The 22,890-nt window shown below is 32.5% G+C and overlaps 9 protein-coding genes across 9 annotated transcripts; 5 read left to right on the top strand and 4 right to left on the bottom strand. All coding sequences in view use genetic code 12, as the record gives it.

Annotated features, from left to right (window-relative positions):
• Positions 1 to 48: 48 nt before the first annotated feature.
• CD36_11080 (clathrin assembly protein 2 small chain, putative) lies at positions 49 to 486 on the top strand (the record flags this gene model as incomplete). The annotated part of the gene is made up of 1 exon (XM_002417704.1): positions 49 to 486. The coding sequence occupies one exon, from the start codon at positions 49 to 51 to the stop codon at positions 484 to 486; it is 438 nt and encodes a 145-aa protein (XP_002417749.1).
• A 56-nt stretch (positions 487 to 542) lies between these two features.
• CD36_11070 (dTMP kinase, putative) lies at positions 543 to 1,217 on the bottom strand (the record flags this gene model as incomplete). The annotated part of the gene is made up of 1 exon (XM_002417703.1): positions 543 to 1,217. The coding sequence occupies one exon, from the start codon at positions 1,215 to 1,217 to the stop codon at positions 543 to 545; it is 675 nt and encodes a 224-aa protein (XP_002417748.1).
• A 2,967-nt stretch (positions 1,218 to 4,184) lies between these two features.
• Positions 4,185 to 7,082, top strand: CD36_11060 (morphogenesis/filamentation protein, putative; the record flags this gene model as incomplete). The annotated part of the gene is made up of 1 exon (XM_002417702.1): positions 4,185 to 7,082. The coding sequence occupies one exon, from the start codon at positions 4,185 to 4,187 to the stop codon at positions 7,080 to 7,082; it is 2,898 nt and encodes a 965-aa protein (XP_002417747.1).
• Positions 7,083 to 7,757: 675 nt separating this feature from the next.
• Positions 7,758 to 8,384, top strand: CD36_11050 (conserved hypothetical protein; the record flags this gene model as incomplete). The annotated part of the gene is made up of 1 exon (XM_002417701.1): positions 7,758 to 8,384. One exon carries the CDS (start codon positions 7,758 to 7,760, stop codon positions 8,382 to 8,384), a length of 627 nt encoding a protein of 208 aa, XP_002417746.1.
• A 238-nt stretch (positions 8,385 to 8,622) lies between these two features.
• CD36_11040 (vacuolar amino acid transporter, putative) lies at positions 8,623 to 10,554 on the bottom strand (the record flags this gene model as incomplete). The annotated part of the gene is made up of 1 exon (XM_002417700.1): positions 8,623 to 10,554. The coding sequence occupies one exon, from the start codon at positions 10,552 to 10,554 to the stop codon at positions 8,623 to 8,625; it is 1,932 nt and encodes a 643-aa protein (XP_002417745.1).
• A 1,064-nt stretch (positions 10,555 to 11,618) lies between these two features.
• Positions 11,619 to 15,572, bottom strand: CD36_11030 (conserved hypothetical protein; the record flags this gene model as incomplete). Its single annotated transcript, XM_002417699.1, has 1 exon — positions 11,619 to 15,572. The coding sequence occupies one exon, from the start codon at positions 15,570 to 15,572 to the stop codon at positions 11,619 to 11,621; it is 3,954 nt and encodes a 1,317-aa protein (XP_002417744.1).
• A 2,788-nt stretch (positions 15,573 to 18,360) lies between these two features.
• Positions 18,361 to 19,134, top strand: CD36_11020 (cell wall protein, putative; the record flags this gene model as incomplete). Its single annotated transcript, XM_002417698.1, has 1 exon — positions 18,361 to 19,134. The coding sequence occupies one exon, from the start codon at positions 18,361 to 18,363 to the stop codon at positions 19,132 to 19,134; it is 774 nt and encodes a 257-aa protein (XP_002417743.1).
• Positions 19,135 to 20,075: 941 nt separating this feature from the next.
• On the top strand, positions 20,076 to 21,155 carry CD36_11010 (enoyl-[acyl-carrier protein] reductase [nadph, b-specific], putative; the record flags this gene model as incomplete). Its single annotated transcript, XM_002417697.1, has 1 exon — positions 20,076 to 21,155. One exon carries the CDS (start codon positions 20,076 to 20,078, stop codon positions 21,153 to 21,155), a length of 1,080 nt encoding a protein of 359 aa, XP_002417742.1.
• Positions 21,156 to 21,383: 228 nt separating this feature from the next.
• Positions 21,384 to 22,649, bottom strand: CD36_11000 (transcriptional activator (of genes involved in nitrogen catabolite repression), putative; the record flags this gene model as incomplete). The annotated part of the gene is made up of 1 exon (XM_002417696.1): positions 21,384 to 22,649. One exon carries the CDS (start codon positions 22,647 to 22,649, stop codon positions 21,384 to 21,386), a length of 1,266 nt encoding a protein of 421 aa, XP_002417741.1.
• Positions 22,650 to 22,890: the final 241 nt, after the last annotated feature.

Below are 22,890 nucleotides of genomic sequence, written 5' to 3'. Positions count from 1 at the left end.
CACCATAAATCAAACAATCCCTCCCTCCCCTCCCCTCCCCACTTTCTTATGTCAATACATTTTATATTAGTCCTTAATCGTCAAGGCAAATCACGATTAGTTAAATGGTTTGACAATTCATATACACCACAACAAAAACAACAATATATACTGGACATTCATCGATTAATCAGTAGTCGAGATTCCAAACATCAATCTAATTTTGTTGAATTTCAACAAAATAAATTAGTATATAGACGATACGCTGGATTATATTTTTTATGTGGTATTGATTTAATTGATTCAGAATTGAGTTATTTAGAAAGTTTACATTTTTTCGTGGAAATTTTGGATATTTATTTTGATAGTGTTTGTGAAGTTGATCTTGTATTTAATTTCTATAAATTATATTATATATTAGATGAAATTTATCTTGGTGGAGAAATACAAGAATTACTGAAAAAGAAAATTCTAAATCGATTAAGTTATTTAGATGGATTAGATTGATAAAAATGTAAAGCTACGAACGGTAACACGTGTATTTCTTTCAGATTTGCAAACATTTAAGTAATAAATTGTATAGCATCATTAATTAATTCATGGTTTTTATTAGTCTCGATGATTTCCCATAATTGAGTAGTTACTTGATCAATGGTTTTCCCACCAACATCAACAATACGTATAGTTGGATCATCATTAGTATCTAATATTTCTAAAAAACATTGCTTAACTTTAGCTTGGAATTGTTGTAATTCATAACGTTCATCACCCCATCCTTTCCGTTTACTAATCTCTTCTAAATCTAAAGTGAGAAATAATGTCAAATCAGGTTTAGGTAATCCTTTATCTGGAGATAATAACCAATCAACGTTGTTCAATTGTTGTTTGTTTTTACCTTGTGATATGGTTTCATCATGGAAATCATTCTTGGCCAATGTATAAGCAATACCAGAATATATATAACGATCCAATATGATGAAATATCCTTGATTTAATAAATCTTGTATTTGTTGACTCAATTCCCATCTATTTGCCAGAAATAATAAATGAGCTGATTGATCGCTTAATGTAAATGATTTGTTGGTTAAATATTCATTGATTAATTTCCCAATTGGAGTTGAACGATCAGGAAATTTAATTAATTTAGAAGGAGATAATTTAGTAGATAGTATTGATGCTTGAGTGGATTTGCCAGATCTATCAAGACCTTCAATTAAGATTAATTGACCTCTTGCCATTTTATCGACACCGAAGTAATGATTTACTATTATAGAAATTGTAAAGAACGAAAGAAAATTAAAATAGAATTCAAAACTTGACGCGTCAAAACCCAACACATCTCCACCAATGTCTCATTAAAAAAAAAAGACAAAACTACATCATCTCAAGTTCAAAGAGAATCTTAGTTTCTACAAATCATTTACATCATTTTCCATCTCAAAATTACTAAATGTAAAAGGGATTATGACCGAAAGAGTCATCGAAATAAACTCATCAACCGGAGATACACCCTTTTTTTTTTAAAAAAAATGTTTGCTTTAATTTATAATACCATCATAAACTCTTTTCTTATCTCAGAAAATGCAATATTCTCCTTGGTTTAGGAAGAAACCACCCCCCTTCACCTGCAATAAGAATTTTTGCCATCAGCTATCAAGTTAATTAGAACTACAATTAAATGCTAAAGAACGACGCCAATGGAATGGATTACTTGATGAATTTCCAAAAAGAAAAAAAAAAGAAAGAAAGAATTAGGTTTGAATTAAAAAAAAAATTTTTTTTTTGTAGTAGTAGTAGTGTGCCATAGGAACATCATCCCCAATGATGCGTGCACATTTTACCAAAAAAAGATTAAACGTATTCAGTCGTGTATGTATTATCAAGCATGCCTGTACATAATCCATAAAATTAAGGGGTTTCACCATATGATTGATAGAAGAAATCAGAGCTAACAATAATAATAATAATATGATAATATATAATATACAAGAAAACTAACTATTAAGTTTATAATATCAAAAACAAAAAAAGGGGGGGGGGGGCGATCTGTAAGTGGCTACTTAATTTCTGGTGGTGAAAAATATGTTCCACTCACGTGATACAAAGTATTCTAAATATAGATTCTGTTTTTTTTTTTATGAAGAGTCTTTGGTAGTTACAGATGCAAATGTTCAAACAAAAGTAAAACAAATAAAAAGCAGTAGTAGTAGTAGTAGTAGTAGTTGAGCCACGACACAATAAACTGAGACAACTAAGTACAAGAACTTTGTACTAGAACATGTCGAGAACTCGTGTCGCCCAGGGTCGGCTATTATTACTTTCAAAACAATTATTGGAGGCTTATGCCGACAAAATTTGTAATCAGTTGAGCCGAAAACGACAAGTAACTTTCTCAATTTGGTTTTCGTATTCCTTTCGCTTGTAATAAAATGGAATAATCAACACAAATAGACGACGACTCGTCAACTGAGACAGAAAGAATGACTTCGAGAAATTGATTTGTTCAATTTGAAATTACTGCAAATATTTATATCATGAATGCGCCATAAAACACTATACTAGCCACCAAAAGGCTAGTTTCTGAGCCTCTATACCTATTCACTTTTTTAAACTGGAAAGATTATAACTCTAAATGTGGATTACATAAATTGTTGAGGCCAACATCAACAACAACAACAACACTGCCTCGTTCAAGGCTTTAGTCAAAATTATACTGTTTGAGGTTAATTGCACAAACGGAAAAAAAAAAAAAAAAAAAGAGACAAATCGATTTCTGTCTCGACTGCTGCTATATACCACAATAAGCTTGTTTGGGTATATTTTTCTGAAACATCCCTAACAAGTAAAAGATTGTTGACATCAGTTTATATATGACCCCCTGAACCCCTCGTGTATTAACAATAACTATTATGTCAATCTTGATTATAAATTCAATATAATAGTTTAGTAATTCAACCCAGTGAATAATTTGTGAGATTTGTAAAAGAGATTTGTGATTTTGTTACATAATTTATTCTTTTTTTAGTTCCAGACAGAAAAAAAAAATTGTTGCATTTAAATTACTTAATTAAGTAATAAACGACGATACTCTTTTTTTTTTTTCTTTTTCTTCTTCTTCTTCTTCTACCAAATGGATGCAATTCATCACTTATTTATACTGCTGTAGAAACTTATTACTACCCTTTATCAATTGACTTCTTCATATATATAGTGTGGAACACAGTAACACCAACTAACACGTACTGCCATGTCGTTTTTGCAATAATTTCTACATTGTTTCCACTGTCCCCTTCCTCCTCGTTTTCCCGTTCAACAGAATGCCACAAAATATCAAACAATTCAAAAACACATAAATTGTTGGAGTAAACGTTACACTTAATCGTCTTTAATTGATAGACACAAAAGATACAGAGCACACACATACACTTTTAAGATCAAAAGGAGGTGTACAATATTTTCCATCTCTAATAATGATGGTATTGAATCGCGAGCAAAACTATAAATTTTTAGATTGTTTAGTTTTGCACTTGATTTAAACCTTGAACTAAGTACTAACAAGGTGAAATTTGACCTATTTTTGGGTCCTCTTCTACTAATCTGGTGGTGGTGATGGTTGTGGTGGGGGGTTTGTTACCACCGAAAGTGTTATCAAAATCAAATATTGCTACAACTACCACTACCACTCAACTTAATGTCTGAAAGAACACAACTTAAAATTGGATTTGCTCCTAATTACATTAGTTGTTTAAGAAACCAATGAAAATCGGATTTACAAAATGGAATAGATGAAAGGAATAGATTTCTATGTTGCTAATATCTATAGATCTTGAAAATTATAAAGTAAATTTAACTGAAAAGGAAATAAATATTAAGAATGTTTCTATTTCTATTTCTATTTCTGTCAGGAGTTAAAAAAGAAAAAATTTAATTTATTTACTTTTTATTCAAATTCCAAAATTGAGATTTCTTCTCTTTCTGTCTTTCGTTCCTTCTCTCCCACACCTTTTTTTTTTAAAAAAAAAACAAAAAGAACAACTAAAAAAGAAAAAAAAAAAAAAAAAAAAAAAATTTACTATAAACTTTCACTTTTGCTCTTTACAATTGTTTCTCTTTTTCTTTTTGAAACAATAGTTATAAACTATCCTTTTTTTTTTTATTCCTGTTTTGTTTTAGTAATCAGAACCCTTTAACCATTATTTACTATTATGCCAACATCTTGTTTACTAGTTGGGTCTAACCCAAATGTTGCATTTTACGCTTGGAGATTTTATCAATCAAACACGGTTGCCGTGTCAATAATGAATTCAAGTGTTGATCCTAAATCCCCTATTACATGGAAATCATCTCAACTTGGAATGTCCCAATATACCCCCGATAATTCATATTCATCATTCAAACAGATCCCTAATTCCCAAAAGTTTGATATTGTTATCACCAGTTGTAGTTCTTTGCAAGATTTTCAAGGCATATGTCAAGGGTTAACCCATTTACTTCATCAGGATTCTATAATATTGGTGGAACTGACAGGCTACATTAAATTGGAACCGTATGTGTCGACCAACTTCCCTAATAACCCTTCCCTTGTTGTTGGATCTATCATGAATGAGAGTGATGTTAGAATGGTATCGCGCAATGAATATTACCACCAAATTAGAAATAAAGATTCACGAATTTATCTTGGTTGCACCACCTCTGATTCCACATCATCTAAAATAGCTAATAATAAAAATTTTCAAAAAGTTTATAAATTACTACAGACCGTACAAGAAGAATCTCATGGTTCCATTACATTGTTGAAATCTTTAAATCCAACTGAATTTACCACTTATCAATGGAAATTGGCATTGCCTCGTGTAATTTTTAGTCCAATCATGACGCTATTTGAACTTGAATTCCCTGAAGCATTGGAAAAGCATATATTGTCAAAACCGTTGATTACTGGGTTGATAAACGAGTTATTTAAGCTCATTAAAAAAATGGGTTGCAAATTGGTCAAAGGGTTTGAGAATGAAAAAAATTTGTTAAACTATTGGGAGAATGTTTTCCCAACAGTAAACCAAAATGAGAATTTTATGAATTCCCCCAATTTTTTCTATAATTTCCACAAACAATATGATTTAGAACTTGATTTATTATTATTGCAACCAATTTTATTAAGTGATGATAATGGAGTGAGAACGCCTTACTTGGAAAACATTTATTCCACTATGAATCAATTTCAAAAAATCAATTCACCTACTGGTTCTTTGTTTTTCGAACGAAAATCTTCTTCCAAGAATTCTTCTGCCACCAATGGTGCCTCTTCTAAAGAGTTAGATGAGAATATCCAGGGAAAATTACAAAAACAAAAGAAATTAGATCTAGCAATAAAAGATATTGAAATTGCCAAGATCAGCTTGGATAACGATATGATCAAACAAGAAATGAATTTGAAAAGCATCCAACAAAAGATTGTCGATGCTGAATCCAAATTATCAAACTTACAATATGATCAAGACAGGAAAACCAAATCCATTCAGTATGAGAATGAGGAAAAAATAAAACAACTTATTAATGAACACGAACGTACATACCGATCATTAGATGAACAACATCAACAGAAAATTAAAAGTTTAGAACAGGAACACACATCATTAGAAGCGAAATATAAACAAAAAATTAAAGAGTTAGAAGAACAATACAATAGAAAGAATCAATCAATACCAGTAAACAACACATCACCAGTTTCAATACCGGAACAACAACCAACACCAGTACAAGAAAATACTGTATCTGGTGCCAAAAATGTTAACCGTGATTCGGTCATGACTCTGGATGGGTTCCAAGATTATAAACATTTGGTAGAATATGAAGGAGCTATTGGTCCAAATACTCCCGTTATCCAACAAAAACCACAAAATTCTCCTGTTGAACCTAGAAACCAAAATGGCAGTGGCAATTTTGTTGATGCTAATGGTGGCGGGGCTCAAGTATTTAGACCACATCAAAGTGATAGAGAAGGTCAACCACAACAACAGCAACAACAATATCAGTCCTATAACAACGGATCTCAACCTAATGGCTACGCTTCTTCGCAACAACAATACTATGATCAACAACAACAACAACAACCACAGCAACAATATAGAAATGGTCCACCACCAATGCAACAATATTATAATAACAACAATGGAGCAATTCCACCACCACAGCAGCAATATTATCAAAATATTAACCAACCAAATTCAAGACCTCCATACAATCAAGGTAATGGAAATATGTATGCCAACGACCAAGCTCCACCTCATGGATTACCAAATGGTGGAATGTCTCAAGGCAATTTCCCACCTAACTTGAGACCTAATGGATCAATGCCAGGACTTAACAAGTATCAGCAGTATCCACCTATGCATTCAAATCCTCAACATCAAAATATGCCACAAAAAAGATTGGATTCATTGACTGGATCTATCAGTTCATATTACGATTTTCAACAACAGCAACAGCAACAAACGCAACATCAACAACCACCACAATCACAACCACAACCACATCAACATCATAGTTTCAATAATGCTGCCCCAATTGATCCATTCCTTGAACAACGATTCAAAACCAACCCAAAGAAATCAAATCGTCGTTCTCAGATGCCTCTTGCTGGTAATATAGATGGTTTAGATATGGGAGGTAGAGGTGGTATGCCATTACCAGGAACCAATCGTAAATCCATGAATGTGATTAGCAATTATGGAAATGGTAATGGAATTGCTCCAGCATCTAGACGTGCTAGTTCTGGTGGTCCTCTTATGTTAAACGGTAATGGTGGTCAGCAAGTGTCCCAACAACAACAACAACAACAACAACAACAGGGACCACACACCCTGCAACATGGAAATTATTTGAGACCACCTAGTATGAATGATTCACAAACTTCTTCGTCTTCGGCCAATTCTAATGATACACCCAAGACACAAAATGATACTATTCAATTGAACGTTCCTACTATGGATTCAATGAATGCTAAACCATTAGGAGGGATTGCTTCAGGTAACAACAACAACAATAATAACAACAACCACTCGCATGAGAAGAAGAAAAAAGGGATCTTTGGTAAAAAAAAGTAAATAATGATTAACAAAAGTTTAGTATGAATTTTTTTTTTTTTTTCAATTTTGATTATTAATGTTAATTGGTTTAAAGGAAAAAAAGGGAAGAAAATTTTCGGTTTATTAATCTATTTATTTTATTGTATGTTATTATATACTATTGATTTTTGGCTTGCTAATTTGTGCTTTTAAGTATTGGTTATAAGTTAGTTTTCTTGTATATTTTAGTTTTTTTTTTTAATAATAAAGTTCGTTTGTCTTTATAGTGTTGGTTAATAACGTGGTTTATTTCGTGAGATCTCTAACAAAAACATAACTTTGTAAATGGATTATAGAGTCATGATCTTAAGCTGACCCTTGATTGATTACTGTAGTGAAAATAATAATCCTATTCATTTCAAATCTGGCAAGATTGATTGTTGCAAAATATATATTGATCATTTTCTTGATTCTATCCAGCGGTACACGACATTTGATTTTCATTGGTTGAAAACAATTTTTTCATTTTTTTCTTTCTCTTGCTAATTATTATCACCACCAACAACTCCCACCACAACCATCACCACCACCAATCCCAACAGAAAAAACTGAAAAGTGAAAAGTGAAAAGTGAAAACGGAAACCTTTCAAAAACAACAAGAACCACCTACTAATTTGCTTTTATATTTATTCTTATATATATCTATATCCAATCATGGTTAAACGTTCATTTTATGAAGATGATGAATATATAATAAACAAACCTGGTACCATAACTGCCATAACTCCAGAATTGGCAGAACAAGAATCAATTCATGGTCAAGCAACGTTTATTAATGGGATGGTAATTAGATCAACACCAATTTTAGAGAAATATGCCAATTCAATTAGACATTATTTACATAATAAATTATCAATTTGGACTGCTGAATTAAATACTCAAACTCTGGCTTTTAAAAATGAATTAACTACTATAAATTCAGAAATTAATTCATTAATTTATGAACCAATATTACCTAATTTAATTTATATTTTAACTATGACATTAACTGGGAGTATATTTGTTAGACAAAGAAATATTGTTATAAGATTTATAACTCCAATAATGTTTGGTGGATTAAGTTTAAAATATTTTATGCCAAATACATTTAAAGCCATTATTGGAAAATATGATAATGTAGAAAAAGAAAATTTACCACAATTATATGAACAAAGACAAGAATTAACTAAAAATTTAAAACAATTGAAAAATGATATGGATCAAGGATTAGAAAATGCTCAAGTGGGGGTTTATCAAGCAGTTCATGATTTTAGAAAATTGGTAAAAGAAAAATGGGAATAAAAAGAAAGATATAAATAATTTAAAACTGTATAGATTGTCTAATTATTCATACATAAAAAAAAAAATGAAGAATATATATATATATATATATGTATGTATGTGTATATTTAAATGAATAGATTTATTTTTATTGTAGTATTTAGAAAATGCAGTTTAGCTAATTTGACTTCAAGTGTATGCGGGAATTTTTTATGAGTTGTTGTTGTTGTTGTTGTTGTTAAGCCTCTTTCTCCCCCCTTTAGGTGAGCAATATTTCATAGGTTGTATAAACAAATGATATCCCTCCAATGACAAGCAACACATAATTGGCAAGACTTAACCAAAAACGATTATTCTTTTCCTTTTCCAGTAACCCAGAATGAATCTTGCAACAACTTTTAAGATGTAAAATTGGTGGATACATATAAACCAAAGGAATACAAGCAAAACATCCAACAAATGAAACAAATTTATCTAAATTTTGACCACCAATAAATGCAATATATGCAATGAATACAACAAATAAAGTTCTAAATAAGTTTTTCAACCATTTAACACTTGATGAACTTTTACCACTACCAAAAATCAATTTTGATTCTAATAATCTAATTGCTGGGAACAATTGTAATGGAGTCGATAATAATATGGCTAATGAATATAATAATTGAGTGATAATAACCATTGGAGAATCTTGTGGTAAATTCAATAACACAACCGTTTTAATTTTATCACCAAACGTCAAATATCCCAAACTCCCCACCATTATCATTATCACAGCAATGGTGACAATAACTTGACCCAAAACTCGAGGGAAATTGTTGGGATGAATCATTGATTCTTGAATAGGAATAATTAATCCAATGCCTTCAAAGGCAAATATGGCGGTACCAATAAATAAAGAGAATTCAGATTCATTGAAAAAATACTCAATGTTTCCCCCAAAATGACCATGATTAATTCCCAACCATTGATATAACATAAAATAAACTATAGTGACTAACCCCGTCAAGATGAAAACATTAGCAAATACTGCCAGTAAAGATAGTTTGGTGATATCACGAATTAAAGATAATGGAACAATTATCACAACTTGCAATAATATAAACCAAACAATGTTAATATCATTCACATCATACGGACTCACATTAGCAGTAAATGCTCGAAGATTCTCCAGGGTAAACACAATATAAGCAGCAGCAAATCCAATTTGGGAAATAACAATAGAAGAAAGAATCAATCTTTGAAACCAAGGTCCGTATAATTTTAATCCAATTTCAGCAAATCCAGACACTTTAGTAGCAACTTTTGTAAATACCAAAATCAAATAACACCACCAAGACAATACAGCAAATAATGACAATATAATAATAGAAAATGATAATCCACCATTATAAAATGCTTTAGGAAGGAAAAGAACCCCAGTTCCAACAAATGCTTTCAACAATAAAAAATATGCCTTTCGATCAGTGGCTGTTCCTCGTGGATTGAAATTATCATCTTGAAGTAATGGAGCTTGTTCATGAGGTCGTAAATATTTATAATGATTAGCAATATTTTCATCATCTTCCAATTCTTCACCAGCAAAATGACCATAAATACTTAAAAATTCAATGAAATTCTTAGTTAAGAAATTAGGAGTTGTGGTACGTAAAGATTCTAATCGTTCATCACGATGTTGTTGTTGTTGTTGATTTAATAAAAATTCCCGACGAAACCCACCAGGAACATTAAATGACGATGCAGTTGATTTCACCAGATTAGCACCTATAGAATCACAACTACGTGATTTTTTTAATAATGGACGTTGAACATCTTCTTTGATCTTATATAAATCTCGAGTTATATCAGCTCCTTCTTGTTTCAACGAATCAAAATCACTAGGTAAATGCTTAGACACTTTTCTAATTAATTCTGGATCATCAATACCACTAGCCAAATCAATATCATTTTCAAATTCCCCTGGATCATTTTCTGGTGATTGTCGATTTTCCGACGAATTTTCCGATGCCGATTCCATCGCTACTGATTCAATGTCACCACGCAAAAACTGAGAGTTGTTGGCAATATATGAACTAGGCGCTGAACCTCTAGGTGATGGACTAATATATGGAGATTGAGATAATGGAGATTTTGTCAATAACGCTATTGATCGTCTTCTCTCAGTTTTCTTTATTGATTGGGGGTTGGACATTTCTTAAATCATATAATATCTATATAATGAACTTTAAAGAAAACAAAAAAAAGTAAAACGAATGCTAGTAGAAGTTAATTTATGTGGATATATGCTTAATTTTATTCAAAATAGTAGCCGGTTGTAGCCAGTTGTAGTGGTTGTTGTTGTTGTTGTTGTCTATTGTAGATTTGATAGTGATAGATAAAGAAAAAAAAAAAAAGTCTGTTTGCTTTTGTTTATTGTTAAAGTTATGTGACACTTGAGTATTTTATATAGGGTAACAAAATCAATCAAAGATTTGTTGAGTTTTGTTTTTCCTTTTTTCCTTTTTTCTTGGTTCACGCCTGTTCCGCTTCATTTCCATTTCGTTTTTCTTTTTTGGTCGCCGGAACTTATTGCTTGTTTGAGATATAGTAAATAGAAATTGAGATTAAAACTAAAAGAATCTACTAAAACTTCAAGCCTAGACACCAGAAGCAATGAATAATTAAGAGATGACTAAACCGTGTAATGCAATTCTGAGTGTAAGTAATTGATAACAAATACAACCTATTACTATAATTAATATATGCATTGTCCGCCATATAAATTCTCTGACATCAATAATAATTAATGTCGTACTACATTGATAAGAAATTCCCGCCATTTTTTATCTGAGCAATTGGGGGAACTACAATAAATTCGCACGACTTGGCGGAAAAACGCGATCAACAACAACAACAACAACAAAACCGTTCGTTGGGCGGTGGTGTCATGTAAGCGGGGCAAGTCTATTCTTGTATCCAAACCGTTTTAAAACTCAATCATGGAATTTAAATTTGTAATAGTTTGATTTAAAGAGTAACTTTACTTGGCCATTGTATTGTGTTTTGTAAAATCTTCAATCAATTTGGGTCATTCAACATTTTCTTTTTTTGACTCTCTTTGTTCAATTAACTACAGGAGTTGATTAATAAAATGCACGTCTATTATTGTTATTATAGTATCCAATTAAATTATAAATAGATTGTTTAATTAAGATAAACTCCTACTGGAATTTACCTATCACCCACAATCCCCTTTTTCTTTTCTTTCATTCAATTTCAAAACCCCAATTTTCTACCTACTTCTCGGTTTCCCATTTTATACGCCTTGTCGTACCAATATTGTGGACGACCTTTAGCTATTCCCATTTCACATAATTCACCCATAAAATTCATTGCATCGGGCGAACTGAATTCATCAATGGCACGCTTGCACCACATAACTGCTCTATCAGGGACAGGTACTGGAATATGTTTACTAGCACCTTCACTACCTGTCAAACACCATCTAGCTAATCCAACCATAGCATCAGGATGTCTTTTAAAAGATAATGGTGACGACGAAGCCTTAATATACCATTGAATAGATTTATTTGGATTCCGTTGACGATTCAATTCTCCTCGTTCATAAACAATACCTAATCTTACTTGAGCTAATAAGCAATTCAATTTTGCTGATTTATTGTAATAGGTCAAACTCTTGGCATAATTAACTGGGGCCATATCCAATGATTTCTGAATAAATTCATCTTCTTGAGTCAAATCTCCAGGATAAATACCTTCGAATATTTTCCCCAATTCATAACATGCTAATCCAATGACTTCTTCCATTTCACTAGAATCTTCTTCATCCAAACGAACTTCATTCAAATCAATATTGGATAAATCCTTCAAATATTTCATATATTTGATAGATCTCATTTGTGGTACTTGTAAATAAAGCATAGCCATCTTTAATATGGCACGATTATAACCAAATTTAGCCGCAGCAGTGTAATATTCTACTGCTTTGTTAAATTCATCATCAAATTCATATTCAAAAATTTCACCCAATTTATATAATGCCTTGAAATCTTTAGGATTGATTTCAAGTACTTTATCATAATATTCAATTGCTTTATCAATATTTTTCTCCATATTGAAATCTTGATTATATGATACCAAATAATCTTGTTTTAATAAATTTGCATATATGAAAAAAGCTTCACATTTGACACCATCGGCTTCATATGTACCTGAAGAAAGTTCTTTGATAAGTTTCAAAATATGGGTCACTGAGGATTTGATAAATTGAGCTTTGTTTGATACAGCCTGTTCTTGGTAAATTGGTTCTCCCTTGATATTAATATAAGAATATAATTTATAATTTGTAGCAGCAATCAACATCTTAACCCAATGTAATCTATATTCAGGTGTCTTATTCCCAGCAGCAATTCTAGAACGCAATCTAACAAATTCATCAATCTTCTTACTGATGGTAGAATCTTGAACCTTCACTGGTGTTGATTTTGATGCAGGTGTCTTGGTCACTGGCACAATTTTTTGTTGTTGCTGCTGCTGCTGCTGTTGCAATTGTTGCAATTGTTGCTGTTGCTTTTGTTTTTGTTGAGAAGTATAAACAGGAACACTACTTCTTTTGTTGGCTTTTGGAGTGGGTGTATCAACCATCATTGAACGTGGTCTGGAATCAACAGTGGATATACTTTGTCTTCTTTTCGAAGGTGTGGAAGCACCACTATACTCTGTCGTTTGTGCCAACATTGGATTAGAATAGTTCATCATCATCATTTGTTCAACTGATGGAGATCCATCAAAGTTTACTGGAGGTGGCCCTGCAATAGAGGAAGCAAAAGGCATCATACCCATAGATAATTCAGGCAAAGACATGTTCGGATTATAATCATGACCCATGGGTGGTTGAGAATCACGTGTCTTTTTCGACTTTTTGGCATTCTTAGTCTTCTTTTTCGGTTTATTGTTGGTCACCGATTTCAATGGAAGATTCAGCCTTCTTTTATTATCAGCAACAGTAAATTTCAATGATCCATCACTTTGAATAGATGCCTCGGATGCAGAAGTACCTTGTCTACTCAAGCCATCATCTGTATTTGGAGTAGGCAATTGAGCATTGGAATTATGATTAAAATCATCCTCTGCCTTACCTCTCCTCTCACTAATCAAAGTTCTATCGTTATCACCAGAAGCCAGTACATGAACAGTTCGATTTTGATCCTCTTCTGCATCACTATCATCCTCATCATCATCAAATAAGTACTTGGTGTAGTCTGAAATATGTCTATTGAGGGCGCCATTACTATCTTGTAAGTTTAACTTTGCCAAAGAATCAATGTTACCACCAAGTGAGGCTTGTCTAACTTTAGATAATACTCTTGAACTCAGTCCTTCAAATTCATTATCTTTCTCCTCCTCCTCCTCCTCTTCATCATCCTGATATTTGCCATAGCCTGCAGGTTTAAAATTCATCTGCAATGAAGTAACTCTTGAGTTCCGATCACAAGTTGAAAATCGTTCTTGAGTAGGAGTACCAATTGGTGCTGATGGATATCTATTAGACTTGACAGTAGATTTTCTCGATTGTAATATCAATTCATTTTCATCCTCGTCAATAGTCTCAGTATTAAGATTTCTACTTTTTTTATATGACAGTAAGAAATCATTCTTGGGTGGTTCCCTTGACGAAACCTTTTCTTGCGATTCATTGAAATTGATATACGAATTTCTTTTTGATGCTTGATTTGAGTTGGTTGGAGTGTACGGACTACGTGATGGTAATTGTTGCTGTTGTTGTGGTTGTTCGTTATTAAATTGTTGTGGAGCTTGTGGTTGGTTGTATAAATTTTGCATCAGTTGCAGGAATTGCTGCATTTGTTGCATCTGTTGTCGAAACATAGCAGCTGCATCAGAGTTTACTTGAGGGTTAGCCCCATTATTACCCTGCATCATCATTGGGTTGAAGAAATAAGGCATTTGCATTTGCATCTGCATCATTTGCGGATTTGCAAAATACATCATTGGATTGAATCCCTGAAAGTTAGGACCATACATTGATTGACGGTTCATAAATTGTTGCTGCTGCATTGCTAATGCCTCATAATAACGTCTCCATTGTTCGTAGTAAGGATGTTGAGTGACTGGAGCAGTGGAACCAGAACTGACAGAATCGTCATCGTCATCGTTATCACCTTCTTCTTCTTCTTCATCATCGAGTTCTTCAGATGAAGATGTTTCATAATTGCTAGAGCTATTGCTTTCTTGATCATCTGCACTATTATCGTCATTAGCAAATGAAGTTGTAACTGCTGGTACTGGCTGGTAGAATGAGTTCGCTTGATACATCTGATAAGGGGTGAAGAATTGGTCTGGTTGCCACACATTAAATTGTTCTGATGTTTGGTTTTCCTGAGCAAACAAATTATTATTAGATGAAAATCGTGGGCTCTGTCTTTGAGGATTGTTTCCTTGCAAGTATAATTGTTGTTGGTCAGCAACAGGCGAATGTGAATAATTAAACAGTTGATTAGCATACAGCGATTGCTGCTCCAGATAATCATTATGTTGGTCAACAGGTTCGTACAGTACTTTGGATTCTGAGGTTTGCATTTGTTCATGCATGGGTTGTAAGTTTTCTGGCTGTGGCTGAGATACTTGAGGATTCGAATAGTCAAAAGCTGATTTTGTAGGATCATGCTGTATATTTTTTTCTCTCAGTTGATTTTGGTCATCACAACTTGTTTGTTTTGAGTAATCCGATCCATTAACATTAGAATTCGAGTTATACTGTGAACCGTTCGTTATATCATAATCGTTGGATGGTGATTTTCTATGAAGTTTTGCATTAGTTTGTTTAGACAAAACTGGGTCGAGTTGGCTTTTTTGATCTATATCTTGCTTAATTTCATTCAATGGTACTTGCAAAGTTTCATCACCCATTGAAAGAATTGGCAATTCATTGACATCCTCTGAACGAGACCGATTATGCACAGGCTCTTGCGGTAAACTCTTTTCATACACATAGTCAGACTTGGGTCGAGGATGACGCTGTTTTCTCATTGGTAGTAAGGCAGTAGGAACTTGTTTAACTGATTGTGGTGGTTCATAATTTGAAGTATCACTTGAGGTATGAGATGCTTCTGATTCATTCGTCAGAAATATCGAGCTTCTGGTTTGTGATCTTCTGTGTTTGGATTCTTTGATTTTTGTCAATAACCCCATTTCTTGTTAATTATGCAAGCGACCAATAGGATGAGTAAATGGGTGGTTGGTTATACTCTCGAGTCGCAGGAAGCTGGAAATTCTTCTTTTTTTTTTTTCCCCAAAATATTTCAAGGGAATAAACGAGTTTAATATAATGCTGTATTTATATACTTAAGGGGGCTTTGTGGTAGTAGTAGTAGTGCTAGTTGTGGTAGTCGCGGTATTAAATGTTATTGTTTATAATCGGAAGTCAGTGGAATGAGTTAAAAATAGAAAGAATAATAGTAAGTTATTGGGTTATTTTTTTTTTGTTGTGTGCGTGGTGGTGGTGGTGTTTTTACTGTGACGATGGATGGTGTGAATTTTCAAATTAATCGTTAAAAATAAAATACACTCCCTTTCGACCCAGTATTATTAAAACACAATAGAATATATTCTCACTTTTTTTTTCACTTTTCTTGATTAGTAATGTTAAATGAATAACTCAATAGTCAGTTTTTAAGAATAAAGTTTCAATTCTTAATCGTAAAAATAAATATGTATATGTATGTGAAAGTAACGGTTGGCTTTTATAATTTTTTTTTTTTTTTTTCTAACGGGATGGTTTAAAATATATATATATATATATATGAATTCACTAAATGAAACTCATTAGCCAGGAATCAACGGATGATTAACCAAAATCAAACTCTTTTAGTCAGGAGAAAATTTCATTTGCTTTAACAAAGTGAATTGTAATGCTTGTTGTTTTGTAGACTATTAATCACTGTGGTTTAGTAGGTGTATTACAAGGTAAAAATTATGAGGGAAACTCTTTTTTCTTTTTCACAATCACATTTCCTAATTAAGAAAATATGTAAACAAAAAATGTAGAGCGGTTTATATTAACACTAGACCCATGCGCGCCAGCACAAGGGGAAGATGATAGGTCGTCTATAGAAGAACAACCCCGTTCCTGCTAAGGGGAAGAAAGAAAGAAACCCTATAATCAGGTTTCTAACATTTATCAATTTCTATTCACATTTTACTTGCTGCTACCATTTAACAAAGCAAATGAAACTACTAACCGCTCGGCAGAATTTGAAGTTTAAACTGTAGGTATCATCTAAATTGTGTTGCCACTAGGTTAGTGGTTATGACAACCACAGGGCACCTAAACGAGAGAACAAAAATAGAACAAGTATTTAACTTTAATAAAGCCCGATTAAGTTGCAAAGTGTTCAACTGGTATAAGGGAGACGAAGAAAACCAAGATAAAACTAAATTGCAGCGATTGGGCGATACTTTACAACCTGAAGTGGAGATTATTGTTTTAAGTGTAGTTATTGTTCTTTTAATAAAATGATTTTATAAAGTGTTTGTCTTATTTCAAGTGGTGTTTGTTTAGTGTAAGTGTTAGTTTTTTGGAATAGCAAAAGAAGAGGCGGGGACATTAATAAAGAAAGCAAGAAGGGGTTTGGTTAATGTGGTGGTACTTGGTGTATCTGAAAAATGAACAGCAAGTATACACTTCCAGCTTTGTCTAATGTACATGAACTGAAAACAAGGTAACAAACTATATAGAAGTTTACTGGCATTATTAATTATTGGAAAGTAGGCTGTGTTTCGAAGTATTGGTCTACACAGCATTGATTACACAAATTTCCAAAAAAAAAAAAAAAACAGGTTTCTCGATGCACCAACGAAAGGGAGGCTCAGTCGTTATTCGCGATACGGAATTGGGGGGGGGGGGGGGGGGTTGCATTCCATAATTATAACACAACAACTTCCAGAGTCTTGCATGTTGAAGGAACATCTAGAATCAATTCCAAGGTGAGCTTGCACATCTGTAGAAGCAAGTATTTTTGAAATAAGTTAACAGTTTGCCAATCTATCAATATTTGATTTTCAAAAAAGGGGATGAAGTTGTGTTAAAAGATAGAATGAAGTATTGAGGAATCCAGCAATCCGATTTAAAAAAGCATGGATAAGGGATATGAAGGTATTCGCCAATGTGTTTAATTCTAACGTAATTTGAAACATTGAATAGTTTTAAGCTGGGACTTACAAGTTTTACAAATAAGTACGTGTTTGACCGACAAAAAAGAAGCTTTCCTTCTTTTCTTCTCTTGCATTCTTCATAACACGAGCTGTGAGTTAATGTTGGTTGCAAAATTCTGAAAAAAAAAAAAAAAAGAAACACATTTGTAGGACTAAACAGTTATATATTGAGAACTTCATCCAAATATACACTTGAACCACAGTTGATTCTTGTAATAGTGAATGAACTTAACAACGCTTCCTGCTTTACTTTGGTGCAAATAGCTTTTCCTGAGCTATCATAAGTCCGAAACGGTAATCTACAACAAACAAACTCCTTCAACTTTGGTTAACTAGTATTCACAGTAAAGTTGTGTGCTAAATGAAAACTGGAGCTATATCATAGTTTAGAACCTCACACTGGATTGGTATGACGACAACACATCGTGACTTTAACTAAAACCAACCCTGTAGCCACAAGTGTCATCCAAGTGGAAAATTCCAACTGTGGTTTTGGTGGTTGGTTCAGATTTTGTTATCTATTTGCTTTACAAAACATAACTAAAGACTAACTATCCAAGAATAAACCAAGAAAATGTGGCTGTTCAACACTTGTATTAATCAATAGTGAATCAATATACATTTTCTAATTTCCAAACAATCAATAACAGGCATTCAAAAAGTCTATAAATACCAACCAAGGTTTTGATGAAATCTGAAAGTTTTTTTTTTTTTCTTATTTCTATTCAATATCAATAAATAACCTTTTATTGCAATCACATCAACAATGAAGTTCTCATTTGCTACTGCTACTTTAGGATTAATCGCTATTGCTCAAGCTACATTGACATCTTACTCTGGCTACTCGGGCTATTCTGGGGATGATGATGACAAGTTTAAACATGAAAGAAACGGCATTGAAACTTTGAGAGGTAAATTTGCGTTAGCAGTCAAGGAATTACTGGGCTATGAACATGGTAAAAATAAGGATAGAGGGTTGCATATTGTTTATGAAATTGATGATGGTCAATTACAATATGGTGATAGAAAAGATTACATTTATTATCCATTTAGAAATGAAAACAATGAAGAAGAATGTGAAGATGAAGATGATGACGACCACAAGAAAAAGAAGAGACCACATAAATATGGTGGCAAGTCTGATGATGATGATAACAAAAATTGGAAACGTGGTGATTCTGATTCCGATGATAACAATGATATCAGATTCCTTACCATTGATTACAATGATAAATATGATTTCTTTACTTTGACAAATACTGTATTACACGATAAAAGAGGTGCTACTGGTGAAATTGCTGCCAATCATCAATTCCAATTTGATAAACCACCTCAAAAGGATGCATTATTTGATAAAGGTTTTACTGTTGTCGTAAAGGATGGATATTATGTATTGGCATTGAAAGGTAATACCAAGTTCTGGAATTCCGCTGTTGACGACAAAGGTGCTTTCAAGATTTATAACGAAAAAATCAATGAAAAGAGTGAACCTATTGAACTTATTATTTTGAAAGTTGAAAAAGATGATAAGAAATATTAAGATGGCTATTAGCTTGAAATGGAAACTTCATTGGTAGGTGTGCAAAAAAAATTTTTTTTTTTCGATTTTCGTTATTTGTTTATCTTTTTTAATTTGATTTAATTGGATTTGACTTTATGAAATCATGGGAACCTATTTAGCTTTCCAAAAATTTTATTCTGTCTATTTCAGTTCTATTTCGGTTTTATGATTATTCACAAGTGAATTATCATTATTTATTTATTTGTTTATTCTTATTTCATTTCTTAGATAAGTTTCCATTTTTATTAAAATATACATCAAAAGCACCTGAATCTCCAAATTGTGATAAATCACATAGTTTCTTTTCACTAGAATCTTCTATTTTCTATTTATTTTTACTTCTATTTTTATTTTAGGGTTTACCCATTTTGCCATAGGTTGAGCAAACCTTATGAGTCACGAATTTGAAAATCTACTTTCTTCATTCTATGCATATACGTGTAAGAATAACATCTTGAATTGAGATGATATGTAACAAGAAAACTTAAAAAAAAAAGTTCAAATAGAAAGATAATTATAGTTCATCTGTGATGTATCCCATCTCCGTTTTTTGTTAAAAGAGAATTTTATTTTTCTTCTATTTGTTGCTTTATTTTGCAGTCGTCGGCTCTTCTGTGTGCCAGTGCATTATATCTCCGACATATTACGTAATACACATTATTTGTCAGCAATGGTAGTACTAGTAGTACTAGTAGTGATGGATGGATACAGATAATGTAAATAGGAGCGGGAGGAGTTTTTCTCCATTTTTCTCTATCCTTCTTTTGGGTTGTTTCCTGCCACAGTTAAAAATTTGTCACCACATAACTACCACATCAAAAATGTATAAATAGACCCCCAAAGCAATCCACATCTTGTCACAATTTTTTTTTCGCCGTCCTCCTCCTTTCCCTCCCCCACCCAATCAACTACCATAAACAATGACAATTACTGGTAAGGCAACAACATATACTGCATCAGGTTCAGATTTACCTAATGTTCTTCAACAAACCATTTTTGAAATTGATGAAGCTGCTATTCAACCCAATGATGTTGTTGTGAAAACTTTAGCCACCCCAATTAATCCTAGTGATATTGCCCAAATTTTTGGTGGATATAATGATGTTGTACCAAGTACTCGTTTAGGTAGTGATACTACCCCTCAAAAATTAAGTGTCGGTGGTAATGAAGGTGTTTTCAAAGTGATTCAAATCGGTAGTAATGTGAAGAATTATCAAGTTGGTGATGTTGTGATTCCTAAATTACCAGGGTTTGGTACTTGGAGAACTCATGCTGTGGTAGATATTACTCAAGATAATGAATTGACTCCATTTATCAAAGTCAATGAATTGGCCGTTGATCAAGCAGCAACAATTTCTATTAATCCATCCACTGCATATCAATTGTTGCATCAATTCATTAAAGATTGGAAATCAGGAGATTGGATTATTCAAAATGCCGGGAATTCTCAAGCTAGTAAATATTTGACTCAATTGGCTAGATTGATCAATGTTAATGTTCTTTCAATTATTCGTGATGGTAAACCTCAAGAATTATATGATGATTTATACAACTTGGGGGCTACAAAAATTTTATCGGAATCAGAATTTTTGCATCCTGAGTTTAAAATCGAAGATGTCACCAATGGGAAAGGTAATGTAAGATTGGCATTAAATAGTCTTGGTGGGAAAACTGTGGGTGGGTTAGTAAAAAGTCTTTCAAGAAATGGAGTTTTGGTAACTTATGGTGTCCTTGGTGGTGGAGAAATCACTTATGATGGTCGTATTCAATTATTCAAGAATATATCAACTAGAGCCTATTGGTTGACAGCTAACACCAAGGCAAATCCACAATCAAAAATCAATACTGTGGAAGCCGTTTCCAAATTATTTAAAGAGGGCCGTATCAAAGTTGTTTCTTATAATACAGTAAAATTTGATCCTACCAGTGATTTGAAAACTACAATCCTTAGTGCAATTAATAAATCAAAAACAGGTAAACAAGTGGTAATCTATGAATAGGAAATATATTGTCTGTTTGTATTTTAATAATTTTATATTAGTATATCAATAAAATATTAATAAACATTAATCACCATAAATAAATCCATACATATCACTATACACTAAGAAAGAAATTTCAAAAACAATACTTCTATAAATTCAGTATGAATGGAAAATAATAATAAATAAGCAAATAAATAAATAAATAAATAAATAGACAGGAAAAAGTAGAAACGCATTCAATCATTATACAGGAGGACTAAAGTCCAACCAATTCCAAGAATTATTTGTTGTTGGATTAGTATTGGACTCATTAGTCGTGGCGTGATTATGTTTGTCAATATCATTATAGTGACTACCACCTGGAGGTAATTCATTGGGATACAATAAATCCAACTCATCGTGGTGCTGATGTTGATTATTATTGTGGGAAAAATCTGTTTGAAATATGTTCATATTCAATAGCTTATCAATTTCATCAACATTATTATCAATGCTATTGTTATTATTAGTGGCATTTATATTTGAACCCACAAGGGTATCAAAATTGGTGAAATCTGGAATAACACCATTATCAAATCCCCAAGGTTGGTCATTATTTGAAACAAAATTATGTAAAGTAATTTGCAGTTTGGCCGGGTGGTTTTGTGAAGTACCTTGATTTTGTTGAATCATTTTATAGAACAACCCACAAGCATTACAAAGCAAATCTCCACTGTTGGATTTCCGCCAAAGTGGGGTTGTTCGTGTTTGACATTTAGTGCACTGTAATACTTTTTTGGATTGACCAGATTGTAGCACTGATGCCAGCTGTTGTGATTGTGATTGATGATGACGATGATGTTGTTGTTGTTGTTGCTTCAAAGTTGATTCTAGAGAGGAAATATATGATGAAAGAAAACTAGTGTTGTTTTTAGTACTATTGTTATTGTTAATACCCATAGTATTGTTGTTAGGTGATAGCTTTGGACTTTGTTGGGAATACTCTTCTTGACTTATCTTTCTAATATGAGCAACATAGTCAAATTCATCCAAACTGGAATCGTTCAAAAGGGTTTGATTTAATGATTTAGTGATTGAATTGTTTCTAACTGTCAGTTTACCTGGTGGTACACCAGGAGGTAAACCGGACATAGGCAATGAGACTGATGATGCTGATGATTGTGAACTTGATCTTCTTGCTGGTTTATTCACTCTGCTTTTGTTTGAGCTTATTCTCCATGCTAAATTTGAGATTCGTTGATGTTGTTGTTGATGTTCTTGAGGAAGGTACCTTTTATTGTACATTTTGAATATATCTAAAGAAATATCGTCCTTGTCTGTCATTAATCCGTGAATATCAGCCACAGGCATCAGATACAGATGCCCCATATTTGTTGCGTCAGGGACATTCTTGTTATTCTGATTGTTGTTTAGTTTATTGAGACCCATTTCCAAAGGTGGAGTTTTAGTTGTAGATGATGTAGTTCTTGATGAAGATTCTGTTCTAGTAGAAAACGTTGGTGAGTACATAAGGGTGTATAATATGATAATAGGAATAGATGTGTAAGTGTATGGTTATGTGAATGTGGGGATGAAGAAAAAGATTTTAAAAATGATCAGGTATGGAGAATATATATAAATGTATGTGCACCAATGAATTTTTTTTTTTTCCCCAAATGCCTTTATTATATTTATAGTTACAGTTAAATATAGTACTGGTTTTTCTTACACCAACAATAATAGTTTCTTTTTTTTTTTTTTTTTTTTTTTT

Source organism: Candida dubliniensis, chromosome 1 (genome assembly GCF_000026945.1).
Source record: "Candida dubliniensis CD36 chromosome 1, complete sequence".
Classification (NCBI taxonomy): Eukaryota; Fungi; Ascomycota; class Pichiomycetes; order Serinales; family Debaryomycetaceae; genus Candida; species Candida dubliniensis.
The sequence above is the reverse complement of the archived record's forward strand: the minus strand, read 5'-3'. Positions and strand labels throughout refer to the sequence as shown.